This window comes from Oryzias latipes, chromosome 11, assembly GCF_002234675.1.
Source record: "Oryzias latipes chromosome 11, ASM223467v1".
Taxonomy (NCBI): Eukaryota; Metazoa; Chordata; class Actinopteri; order Beloniformes; family Adrianichthyidae; genus Oryzias; species Oryzias latipes.
Window position 1 is genome coordinate 22,089,076 of NC_019869.2, and position 13,045 is coordinate 22,102,120.

The following is a 13,045-nucleotide window of genomic DNA, read 5'->3' on the forward strand; positions in this document are numbered from 1 at the left end:
TTATGTATACGTTTATTTTTATTAGCTGCAGGTTTAAAAAAAGTTAAAGATCGTGATGGGCTCGACTCTTGACGAACATCCAGGACACTTTTTAGTTGCAAAGTCTGCCATCCCAGAATTAATGAAAGTTTAAAAAAAAAAAACAAGTTTAAAGTTACCTAAATCACAATGGGTGGACTCAGAGTTCGTTGGTCTGGACCCTGTCCGCTTTAATTGGTCCGGACTGGGTCTTAACCTTCCGTTTGGTCTGTGTTCAGACTGCCATCAAGCAGACTTTCCTTTTCTAAATCAAAGCTTGTAAACAAAACCACGTGACTTAAGATCTCTTCACACATTGGCCAGGATTTACGAGGGCGGGGCAAAGCAATAAGAGGCAGGATTTATGGAAGTCCTGCGCTCTGAAGTCCTTATTGGGATAGTTCATTCAAACTTTATATTTCTAAAATTGTTGCTATGGCCTATCAACTTCACTGTGGCGGCCATTTTGATTCCAATGTCATGTGGAGAGCTGCAGAGCAAAACCCAGAGAAGCGTGCCACAGCAGAGTGTTAGGACACGCCAGCACTAGCACCATTTTGTTTAGACCTTCTTCCACTTTCGGCTTCTCCCATCAGGGGTCGCCACAGCGAACAAGTCGCATGGTAAATTTGGCAATGTTTTACGCCGGATGCCCTTCCTGACGCAACCTTCTCATACCGGGCTTGGAACCGGCAGAGGTAGAGAAGGGAACAGGGAGCAGCCTGGAGTTGAACCCAGGTTTCACGGACGGAAGGCGCTGCAAACCAGCACGAGCTAAACTGGCTCCCATCCCATTTTGTTTAGACCTAAATAGGCTTAAACAGGGTTGTGGAAGAACCTGGGAGGGTACGATGGGCAGCTTTAATTTTTACATTGTAAGCATTTAGGGTACATTTATAAACTGTAGTCACAAAAAAGGGTAATGCTCACCCAAAATGTGTAAAAATATCTATAGAACATGGGTTCAGCAGTCACAGCAGGAGGAAAAAGTTGGACATTAAATGCACCTTGAAATACTAAGACAATTTTATAGTAAAAAAAATTGTGAAGTAAAGTGCGACTCCCACTTCTTTCATATGGTATTTTGGGACGACAGCTACAAACAGCAGCTGGACTTTAGACCATCAGCTGTAAATGAGTAACAATTACTAAACACCAGGCTTAGACTGTAGTACACCAAGTGTTGTGTAATGCCACATTTAGCCCTAATGCTATCTTGAGGGGTCCAGATGACCCCACCCTTACCTTGACATGTTCCCCCTACCATGACAAAGGTGGATAAAGGTGGAAAGATTTCATGTAATCCATGGACACCAGTGAAGATCACAAATCATTGAAGAAAAAAGGTTCAGAGCACTGTCTAGTGGGGTCTAGATGACCCCACTCCCAAGGTTAACGTGCCAACGTTGGGAGTGGGGTCATCTGGACCCCACAAGATAGCACAAGGGTTAAAAAGAACCCGCTGGTAATAATTTACCCAAGATCGATAAAAAATGCATCTTCCAAAGTATATTTCACAGCAAAAACTGCTGATTTGTTAGCTTTATGTTCACCTTAGCATGTTTTCAGACTCTTTTTCCCACACATCATCCTGAAATTTGACTGACCTCTTCTCCATCTCTCCTTTGCACTGGATCATTCATGTCTTCTTGGCTGCGCACGCTAAAATTTTGGATCGCTTCTGTGACACCTTTGAGGGAGCTGTAGATGTCCTCTGAGTTCATGTTTTCTGTGTCGTAGTCGAAAGCACTGCAGCGAAACAAGAATGACATTTTAAAAATGGAAAAAAAACAAAAAGAAAATAAACACAACACCCGACGACTCACATGATGTGAGGCAAAAATCAGAAATTTAAGATCCCAAATAAATATCAGAGGGTACATTTGAGTCTGCAGATGCTTTGGTCGCACTATGCAGAGAGGTGGACTCTACCTTGGTGATGGGGTGTTCTGGGAGGTGTTGGTAGGAGAAGTGACAGGACTGGACCAGCTGGCTGGCGATCTGGGAGTGTGGCGAGTTAAAGGGCTGCCCATTGGTGCCTGAAATAGAAAAAGAAAAAATACAGACTGATGAGAAAAGTGCTCAGTGTGCTCAAAGCTTTGCATTGTTACGCGACCGGACACTTTGTTTAGAGCTCACCTGTGCAACGCTGCCCGTGTTCTTCAAATGATTCTGAAGCAGCTTGGTGGCCCCATCCTGAAAGGTTTTGGGAAGAGCTGCCAGCAGCATGGTGAACTCTGGAGTGTTCAGCTGGAAGAGGGCGATTAGCACCGCCTGGGCCGCCTGGAATAAAGTTAAAAAAACAAAGCACCACTTAAAAACTTTTAAATCAAGGAGGCTAATAACTATTGTGACAATAATTTCTGTTTTTCTTTTCTTGAAGCTGTGAGAAAAGCATCTTTCCAGTGTGGAAAAAAAGTACAAACACAACCAGTTCAACATGCTTTCTAGTCTATTTTTAAATCAGAATTTGAGTTTTTCACTGAGATTTTCCCATTACTTGTTAGTTTTGTACATGCATCATGTGTAAAAAAACCAACAGTATTTAAAGTTTAATATTAGCAGTACAACATAGCCTACTTGTAATCTGGTATATAGACATTTCCAAAAAATTATATATATGCAATAGTTACCAAAATGTCTGTGATCAAATGGTAAACTCAAAAAACAAAAATGCTGTCAGAATTTTGTTGAGCATTAGTTTTTGGTTGGTTGGTGTTTTTTTTAAATCAAAGTTTTTTGTCAAAAATACATTTTTTTTCCACTCAGAATGTTTGTTTATAAAACTAAATAGCTTTGGTATGCCTGTTATTGTTTTTTTTTTGCAGTGTTCCCCGTGGATTCATCTCAAACAAATGAATGACCTAAAAATATGCTAACAGGCTTTTGTTCCTTCTATCCTTATTTTAACCCCACTAGCACAAGTGAAAAAAATATGAAAGTATTTTAGAATACTGTAGTTGTTTTTGTCCTCTCATGTGTCTAAATGTATGTTTTTTTATCTTAAAAGTTTGGCTTAAAAAAAAATGCAACAAAAAATAACAAGTTGCAACTAAAATAGTATTTTAGTAACACCCTACGGTGTTTCATTGATTCAGTTGCAGGAGTTTTTCCTGCAAACTGAGTATTGCAGCGAGACGTCAGTCAGTACCTTTCTGACATCGGAGCTCTTGGGTTCAGTTGTCCAGGTGATTATGCGGGAGACAGCCAGCCGGGTTTCACTGGAGTTCACAAAGTCTGGGGCTTCCATCTGTAGAGTCAGGGTCTCAATGTACTTCAGGATGGCCACCTTCACCTGAAACGCCGGCACACATTAACACTTTGTTAATGACAGATGTGCGGCGATGTATACACCTGTGCACAACAACCACAGCAGGCTCTTGCAGGCCTGGAAGTGGCACGATCTGATGAATCACGTGAAATGAAGAACATATATGGTCATGCTTTGCAAAGAGGAAAACAATCCAATACGAAAGCAGAGACGATAAAAAGAACAAAAAAGAGTGAATGAAAAATGTCACGGCTTTTTCTGAAACGTCACAACTGATGCCTGCCCCTATTCCCCTCCTCCACCTGATTCTCTAAATTTGCACCCCAAGGAGCAGAACTTCCTCCTGCGGCTCCGCAGTGTCCTGCGCGCCACATCATTGCTCCCCCCAGAGCGCACTGACCTGGGAGGACTGGCTCCAGGCTGCAGCCTGCTCGTCTAGAGAGCAGGCGTGGCGCCACGCTCTGGGGGTGAACAATTTTACCCCGGTACCTCCCCTGCCTCGCCCTCGCCTGCAACACGAGCTCCGTACAGGCTTCAGAGAGAGAAAGGAAAAGCACCGCATCAATTCACGGGGACCAAGAGGGGGGCCAGGGGGGGAAACGAAAAAAGGGAGACGAGAGGAAGTGAAAGATGGGAGGAGGCGGTGGTGATGCAAAGTTGATACGGAATAGTACATTCTTGTGCTAAATATTGTCCATAAATATTACAGTTAGCTGTTTTGTCCTAACAGCAAATTAGTTACATAATGTTTACAGCAGTTTTATAATAATGAACTGAGGCTTTAATGAGTTTTGTGTAGGAGAAACCAGGAGTTCTAATACTGCACTCTATAATACTTCCTCAGTTTTTGATGATACTACATATTTGTAAGGATACTTGTTGCGAAGCAAATTGACTGTTTTCCTGTTAACTCCCTTTTATTTGTCTAAGAAGTTTAGAAAAAGAAGAAGAAAGATGCGAAGAAGCAGTAATTGTGGTGTAAACTTTCCAGAATAGATGCTGTGTGGAGAGGCAGAGCATTAAATAACGAGCTGGGGGAAAAAGGGGCAAGGAGGAAAAAAGGAACTGGAGGGCAAAATGAGGCTTAAATGGATTGTTGTCCAATCAGAGCCTGTGAGTCAAAACTCGGAGTCGCACAGCCAGGATGGGAAGGCGGCGGGTCACAGTAGTCCAGGATGGTCTTTTAACTTTTCACCTTATAGTCAGTGATACACAAAACATGACTGTACTTGTCCTCACCTTCAGGTTCGGCGTCTGCGTCTGATCCACAGTGAACCTCATGAGGATAGTAAACTGAAGGTCATTGGGGAAAGACTCCCTGGAAAAAAAAACAACAACAACACTTTAGTGTTTTTACTCTTGTTTTTTTTTTTAAACCAAAAAAGTTCACCTATTTTTTTCATAATAAAATCTTAGAAACATATATTTTAGTGAATTTAGAAAATTATGAACAGTTACTGTTGGAATAATGACCATTAGAAATTTACCATCCTGATAAATATTTGACAACCAACTAAAAATAATAAAAAATTTAGCTGGCAATTAGCACTGAACTGCTTGCAATGGCATCTTAACAAGTGATTTGAATTAAGAATGTAAAGTAGTGACTTATTTGGCAGAATTTAAAGGTTATGCTTTTTTAAGGTCGATTAAAAATGAAAATACCGCATTTTCAACCAACCTGTTATGCTAGTTTCTGTGTTCCCAGGCCCAATGGACCTCTTTAGACCTGATCACATTTTGGGTTTTATTACCACATTAGTTAATTCTGTTTAAATGTCTTGTTAAATGTAATATGTAAATTCCTATAGTTTTATACACCATAGATTTTTTAAACTGTTATTTTATATTTTGAATTCTGCTCAGGGTCAGATTGATGCAACAGAAGATGTCTTTTACCAGCTGCACTGTCCAAGCTGGACAAATTGCAGTTCAATATTAAGTAGGAACAAAATAACATGAAGAATCCAACCTTGTGATGTCCAGAGCTCTCTGGACTTTGGCCTGGACGGAGCCCAGGAGGTCTGCTCCCATCTTCTTCAGCAGCTGTGTGAGCAGGACAAATAACCAGTCCTGTAGGTCGTCCTTGTGGACCAGGATGAAATCCACCAGAGTCTCCAGGAACATGCTGAACACCTGAGGCACACAAACGGATTCAATGTCATGCACACCAATTTATTGATCCATTTCCTGAACACTACACACCCTCACAAATGCATGCATCCAATCACTCCTCAATTTACTGGACAGAAAGGAGTTTTAATGACGTAAGAAGAGTATTAGTCCCTGTTTGAAGATTATTGTAGTAGCAGCTGATCTCCACTCTCAAACACCCAAACAATAAAATGGTATTCAGTGAGGCTTAAAGACCCACTCCGACAAAAATTGTGTTCTGGGTGTTTTTAACACGTTTGTGTGGAATTTATCCGATGACGGAGGACATATATACAGAAAAGTAAGCTCAAAATTTAATTTAAGAAGATTTTTGTTAATCAGGAGCATATGAAAAAATGCTGTTGGTGAAATATCGTTTTTGCGATGTAAAAGAAATACACTGGGCAGGTAAGAAGCTCCCCGCTCCGCTCCAATTCAAACCATGCACATCTTCATTTTCCTTGTCCGAGCTGGCATCTAGCTCAACACTGTAGGGCGTGTCAACAGAACGCTCAGTCACAGGTGACGGGAAGGGGCGACGGGGTTGCTCTGCGGCAACAGTCCCGCTCATAACTCACGAGGTGAATTTCTTAATAAGCTTCTGCGGCTCTGCAGAAGCTTTGTGCCAGAAAAAGACAAAGGTTTTTTAATGTTTTGCCTTAAAACGGCATAACTATGATTAAACAAGACCATTGGGAACACTTTTCAAATAGATCAAAAGATGATCGGAGTGGGACTTTGACACATAAGTAGTTGATTTCACATAGATAGCATAGTCACAGGCAGGTTAGTGCGTGTTATTTCTCGGCAACTGATCACCCTATCCCAATTAATTAAGCCGAATTTCATCAAGAGTGTTTTTGGATGCAGTAAAGTGTGTAAACTTACTCTCTACAGAGAATTCCAGAGTGGGTGGCATGAGGGAGAGAAACACACACATCCGTTAGCATCCTAACAGAGTTCGGCCTTATCGTGCGAGTACATCCACTACCCAGATTTCCAGCGAACTATCTGCAAAGTACTACAAATTCTTTTTTACAAGTAGGAATCAAAAGATGCCAAGGATGTTTTTTGGTGGAAATAAAAAAATAAATACCTGAAATCAACAACAAAGCAGATGAAAAAAAAAAAGAAGAGAAGGGTAAGAAAAGACAGATGGAGGCAGGAGAAAGATCCATGGTGAGATGCGGTACCTTGAAGGAGGCTGAGCTTATACCGGATTCTGCCGTGCCGTAGACCCTGCCGGAGTCTCGCTGAAATTCATCAAATCGTCAAATGGTCAAACGAGTGGAAGGGGGAGAGGCTCACACACTTTACGGTACGTGTGAGGCGACAGAGCACTCAAAACGCCGAAGGAAGAGTGGCAGAGTTAGAGAGGGCGAACCACAGCCAGTTAGTCAGAAGAGCTGGCGGCCCCAAATACATGAGTGTGGTGTGTGTGGATCTGAGTTTTGGTCGTTGTGGTCAGTGACGCTTCAGACTGAAAGTAAAGAAGGAGAATAGATGGGAGGGGAAATGAATGCAGAGAGCCGGCCGGCGGGTTTGCTGCTGCCGGTGACAGGCCATTCCCACAGGACGGCAGAGTGGGAGCTCACACAGTCAGGTGCGGCATGCAGTTAGAAAACAGTCCCTGCATGCCCAGGTGTATGCTTGAATGTGTTCATTCACATTTTAAATCACACTTTGACCTGTTTGTTTTGTACTTTTTTCTTCTTCAAGTGTAATAAAAAAAAAGTGGCTCCTAAAACCAGGGATCACTACAGAGTGTGTGTTTGTGTTGCTGAGGTGTTTTTTGGCAGAATCCGGTACAGTGAAAGATGGTGGGATTAATGAAGTAACTGAAAATAAGGTAAAAAAAAAATAAAAACAAATCAAAGCGATAATCATGGATTTGTGAAAATTGTAAATGAGATTTGCGGTGCGGAGGGTGGTGTGTCTTTTGAGTTTTGTGCCGCATGCGTCCGTACCTTACTGTGAGGGTCTGCAAACATCCGGGTGAAGATTTCACACAGCCTCTTTAACTCCACCCGGCTGCAGCAGCCGTAGAGGAAACCAACAGAGAACACATGGACAACGATGAAAACGGAGATTCTATTTTATTTTGGGAAATAACACAAGTGTTTTCAGATCTGACCTGAGGGTTCGCTGGTTTTTGAGAAGAGCCTGAAGCCCCAAAAGCCCCTCCTTCCTCTCCGACCAGTTGGCACTGGCACAGCGGTTAAGCACCTGGAAGGGAACGCAAGCAGGAGTTCAAACAACACATAAAGAAATGTCTTGACGTCATAATTGTGCAAATCTATCTATTTTCTAAACCCGCCAAGTGCCTTTCAGGGTCAAGGGGAGCATGCTGGAGACTATTCCAGTCACAGATGGGCGAAGGCGGAGGACACTCATGATGGGTTGCCAGTCTGTTGCATGGCCACAAAGAAAAACACGTCCACACCGAGGAACAATTTAGTCACCAAAAACTAGTTTTTTGTTTTTAGAGGGAGCAAGCTGATGCTTAATACAAAAAAAAAAATAAAAAGAAAAAGGAAATGATATTAAACTGGCTTAAATTTTTCAATTCCAAAGTTGGAATAGTAAATTACTAAATAGTAATGAATAGGGGCGCAAAAAGACATGATTGCAAATCCACGATCATTATATGAGTAAATAAACATAGATAATTAAAAAGAGACAAAGGTTGTACAGGAAAAGGATGTTGCATTTTTCACAGAAAAACAAAGTCTAAGGCTGATTGGGTTTACAATAGTCTCTCGTCATATCGCAGTTCATCTTTTGCGATTTTGCAGGTTTTTTATTGCAATTTTGCATGCTTTTTATAAATTATTTTGTGTTCCGCTCCTGATTGGCTCTTGACCTTTGTCAATCAATCTTCTGCAGTGCCATGTGACATGTGCAAAATGCGTTTAGCTTTCCAAATCTACATAAATATTATTGCGATAAGATCTTTGTTTTCATTCTATAATCCTGGACTTCTTTTTTTAATGAAGGTTTTTTTACTTTGAGAGGTCAAACAAAAGAGAAAACTGTGTGAAAAGTATATAAAGTTTGCAGTGAGAGATTTTACAGCCTTAAAACATCCATAATATTGGAAAAAGTAAAGCCGACTACTTAGTGGACTTCATCTATAGCGAGTTATTTGTTGAACTCCCGCAATAAACAAGAGACAAATGTACAGCATTATCTTCTGCTGTGACAAACCTCGGCCACATCTTCGGTCTGCCTCATGTACGTGGGAATGGCCCCTCCGTTCCGTGAGCTGTAGGACCTTTCAGAACACGCGCTGGACGCGTCGCTGTTGGCGTCATCGTCAGAGTACATGCCGTAGTTCTCATATCGCCGCCGTGCTGGCTTCTTCTGCAGGTAGAGCACAAAAAAACAAAAAAATAGGAGATGAAATTAAGATGAAACAAAAAAGGCTTTGGGGGGAATAGGTGAGGGAAAAACCAAACACACGGGCGCATGCAGATTTAAGCGCACACACTCACAGCACACAGGTTAAAGGGGAGGAGATGGAGCTGACCTTAGATCTCATGTCGCCCAACAGCTGACAGCGTTAAACAGAGGTAGAACCAGGGTTTTAGTTAAAACACAGACACCCTTAATTGAACAAGTGAGCTGACGGCGTCGTAGTATGTGCACAGATTCTGTGAGTGTGTGTCTGAGCTTTCATACCAAGGCATCTGCAAGAGCCTCCTCCACATCCGAGCCAGTATTAAGGACCCTCATGGCACTGACCGAAGAGGAGAGGCGACTGGACTGGCTGATCCCCAAACCTGAGCCTACAGAGGAAGGATGCACAGAAGCACAGCAGAGCCAAAACTTCAATTAGTTCATTTTCTTTCATCCAGAGATCCCTTCATTAACACTCACTCAAACACTTTTCTGAGGTCTGGCACTTTTGTGTCTGACCCAATCCCACCACTTTGCCCCAAGTGTTTTGTAAAGATCCTGTAAGTTGATGTGATGAAATGTTAGGAAATCATGGAGCTGTCACTTGGGGGAGGAATAGTGTTAAACAAAAAGAAGAAAACACGTTGATGTCCTTACAGAAGGAATGCAGAGCTAAAAAAACAAATAAAAGAGAAAAAGGACCCAAATAAAAATCAAAATGATTGTAGGAAGCATGCAACTCCACTAGAGGGCTCAGCAACCTCGGAAAAGAAAAACAAGCACAATAAAAAAAGGAAAAAGAGAAAAAAAAAGGACTGCTGAAAGCGGACAAAAGACGACTTCCATTATTAAAGTGGATGACGGGCACTTGAAGAAACCAAAATAGGAAGAGGAGAAATTAAAAACAAAACATAGAGGTGGTGGTTGAGAAACTGAGAAAGAGATGTACTCAGCCTTCACCTGCAGCCCCAAAAGCATCAGGTGTGTGGAGAGCTCCAGTGGAGCGAGAGTAGCTCCGTGTTGCTGTAACCGAGATTAAAACACGCACAGATTTTAACGCCCACCCACGTCAAAGTAAAAAAAAATAACCTGTATAGGCATTTCACGCTGATAGAGCAGCAGAGTAGGAAAAAATAGCTTAGAAAGAAACATGAAAGTCATTGCTGCTTTCTTCTAACTGATTAAATAGAAGACTAATCTAAAAGCCGGAACCCTCTTCGGGAGTTGGTTTCAACCCGATTTCCCCCACACATCTCTGGGTTTCTGTCCCACTGCTACTCACCGAGGGGCGTGAAGGAGCGAACGGGGCTGGTGTCCCGGCTGCTCTCTCTGCTGGCATCTCTGCTGCAGCCCTGACTCATACTGGGCCGCGGGATGCGACTGCCTCGGGCTAACGCCGCCCAGGTGATAAGCGCACATTCGAAAGGAGGAAGAGAAGTGGGAGGAAAGACATTTTAAGGAACACAAAGAGACATGAAGAACATGACATAAAACACAAAGAGAGAAGACAAACGTGGATACTGAGAGGAGTGAAAGAGGGAACAAGTGAAAATGACAGAAGGAAGGAAAAAAGCAGATCTACTGGTCGTTAGAAAGGAATCTCTGTGCGTATTGATAACTTGTTTTAAGTTTAAAGACCAAGTCCAATGAAAATCATGTTTTTAACATGTTCTCGTACAGTTTTTTATACATGTCTTTATACAAATTGTGAATCAGGAGCAGATTGAAAAATTCGTTTAAAAAAGGGTGATGAGGAAAATACGCTGGGTGGACCACAAGTTTCCTGCTCCACTCCATTCTGATGCATCCATTTGCAGACAAATAGATCCACGTGCGTCTTTGTTTTTCCTCATCTGAGCTGGAAACTGGATCTAAACTGTGCTGCTGCATGTTTCCAATATTGCTCGCCATTTTTTTTGCATCGAAAATGTTAAGTTGGGGATGCGAGGGGCTGTAAGTCAGCAGGACAGGATCTAAAGGGATAAGTGATGGGAAAGGGGGTGGGCTTACCAACACTGCCCCCCACAACTCAGGCCAATTACTAATGAGCTCTTCAGCAACTATGTCCTAGAAAACAATAGATTGTTTGATTTTGGCTAAAAATGGCCAAACCATCGTTAAAAGATGTTTTACAATAAATCATAAGATCTGAATGGGCCTTTAAATTGACTTTAAAATGTAAAGTACAGATTGTCTCGGTAAAAATTAGTGATCACTTATAATACTCATGTTATCAGGATTGCAACAGAGATGACTTTTTAATGATGGAGACCTGCAGATCCCAAAAGACAGCCGTTCCTGTAAACACAGGCATTTCCTTCTTTATTAAAGGAGGAGGGGGAGGACACCTCTGAAACGGGTTTTATTAAAAAATAATTCAATAAAATTAAGCAGGTTTAGGAGGAGAACAGCAACCGACCCAGTTTCAGCCTCTACACAACCAGCCAGGGGTTAATCAGGACCAACCAAGCTGCAAAGCCGTGATTAAACAAACATCATGAGCTCTCTGGGAGAAGGCCGCCTTCACAGCCACTAATGGCAGGTCAGTGCAGAAAAAGCATGTGTATTTCTGTAGCTTGAAAGTGCTGATCGGGAGCAACCATCACCACAACGCTGTAGCCACAAAAATCAAGAGTTTGGAAAATGCAAGCTCTAAGACACCAAAGCAGCAAGCTTGATGGGAAGACCAGAACGTTGGGGGAGTTGAAATGGACGAAGGTCAAGAGTATGGGATGGAGGGATGATTTTTGGGAGGTTTGACCATGGGGGAGCCTTACCTCCTCTGCTTCCATTGTAGATGGAACTAATGCTAGAAGGAGCTAGAGGAACGTAAAAAGAAAAGGGTAGGAGGAGTAAAAGAGGGCAGGGAGAGGAGCAGGGGAAGTACAGTTGAGATCCAAGCTTCATCCAGGATGTATCAACGTGTCGAAGGGTCAGCTACGTCAAATCTGAGGTCAGGGGCACGGTTTCACGCTGTGGAGTGTTTCTTACCGACAGAGAGACGAGTCGGTGAGGAGTCCCGGGAGCAGCCCTGGCTGCGAGGGATGCGGCTCCGTCTGTGTCCGTCCCCCGCAGGTCCGGGAAGCACCCTGTGTGCCCCAGAGCTCATGGTGCTCAGAGCCGTGGTCGTCAACACGCGGCCCGGCGAACCACTGCGACTGCCGGCTTCACGAGTGCAGAAAAACCGCATTTAAAAAAACAAAAAACAAAAAATTAGTGGAGAAATTTCAGAAAGAGTAATTTATAGAACCAGCATCTCCATAAACCTGACAGTCTACAGTGAGACATGATAACAAGAATCCACAACAGAAAAAGCTCTGTAGCCACAGTAAAGGTTGACTTGAAGATTTGAGCCCAAACTTCATTTGACTGATCAACAGTATGAAGGTTAACCCCTGCAGATCCTGCTTCTATGAACTAAGACTATAGATCTGACTTCAACTCCTGAGGAGAAACGGCTCTAGAGGGCTGTGTGTGAAGCTGGACTAACACCAACCTTTGATAATGAATGTAGGAATGTAAAGCAGACTCTCTGTCAGGGATGCGCAACAACTCAATCCACACAAACTCAGCAGAGGGGTTACACTGCTGCTATTTAGTAACACACAGCTGTAGCACACCATCTTCAAGACAGTTTGAATAAAGCTGTCTCAATTGATAATGCGTTTATGGACTGAGACAGAACAAACAATTGTGTTTGGGAAAACCTGAGAGAATTTTTTTATTCTTTGCCATTTTTCACCTCATTTTTGTTGGTGCATTTCGATAAAGCAAGTACAGATTTTAGCAGAACATCGGGCATAAACATTGACTGTAGATGAGAACTGGAATGAGTGACCCCTCCCCCTGGCAATAAAAACAGGAAGTACCTGCTGGTCCCCAAACGCCAAAATCCTATAGACCGCTATTGAGAAATAAACAGTTATTACACAATCATTCTATTTGTCTGAATAACCATTCTTGCTCTGCTAGCCTTTTTTCCCCCCCATTGTTTTTGTAGTTCAAGTCATTCAAGTTATAAACTGGCCAGTAAGATCCCTCAATAAAAGTAAGATATCTCACTAATTCATTAAAATGTTTGACAAATTCTCCAGAGCCTGCTTTCAAGTGGAAATCCTTCCAACAAGCTCACTCCTGATAGGCGACAGTTCCCAGCCAGCAAGGCTAAGGGGGCTCCAGATGGTTAAAAAGTGGGCAGAAAAT

General features: G+C 42.5%; 1 protein-coding gene across 35 annotated transcripts in view; it reads right to left on the minus strand.

The window, feature by feature from the left end:
• clasp2 (cytoplasmic linker associated protein 2) overlaps positions 1–13,045 on the minus strand; it is a 52,584-nt gene that overhangs the window by 5,561 nt on the left and 33,978 nt on the right. For 14 of the 35 annotated variants that reach the window (XM_023960112.1, XM_023960114.1, XM_023960111.1 and 11 more), the window contains 17 exons: positions 11,834–12,007; positions 11,620–11,661; positions 10,125–10,232; positions 9,803–9,865; positions 9,125–9,231; positions 8,973–8,996; positions 8,651–8,806; positions 7,578–7,669; positions 7,411–7,474; positions 6,637–6,696; positions 6,332–6,334; positions 5,262–5,425; positions 4,529–4,607; positions 3,170–3,313; positions 2,158–2,301; positions 1,951–2,057; positions 1,626–1,767 (listed from right to left, as the gene is read on the minus strand). In XM_023960112.1, the coding sequence (XP_023815880.1) occupies positions 1,626–1,767; positions 1,951–2,057; positions 2,158–2,301; positions 3,170–3,313; positions 4,529–4,607; positions 5,262–5,425; positions 6,332–6,334; positions 6,637–6,696; positions 7,411–7,474; positions 7,578–7,669; positions 8,651–8,806; positions 8,973–8,996; positions 9,125–9,231; positions 9,803–9,865; positions 10,125–10,232; positions 11,620–11,661; positions 11,834–12,007 (1,673 nt within the window). The remainder of the gene's footprint in view (positions 1–1,625; positions 1,768–1,950; positions 2,058–2,157; positions 2,302–3,169; positions 3,314–4,528; positions 4,608–5,261; positions 5,426–6,331; positions 6,335–6,636; positions 6,697–7,410; positions 7,475–7,577; positions 7,670–8,650; positions 8,807–8,972; positions 8,997–9,124; positions 9,232–9,802; positions 9,866–10,124; positions 10,233–11,619; positions 11,662–11,833; positions 12,008–13,045) is intronic. The other 21 variants (XM_023960125.1, XM_023960113.1, XM_023960126.1 and 18 more) reach the window with 14 other exon arrangements.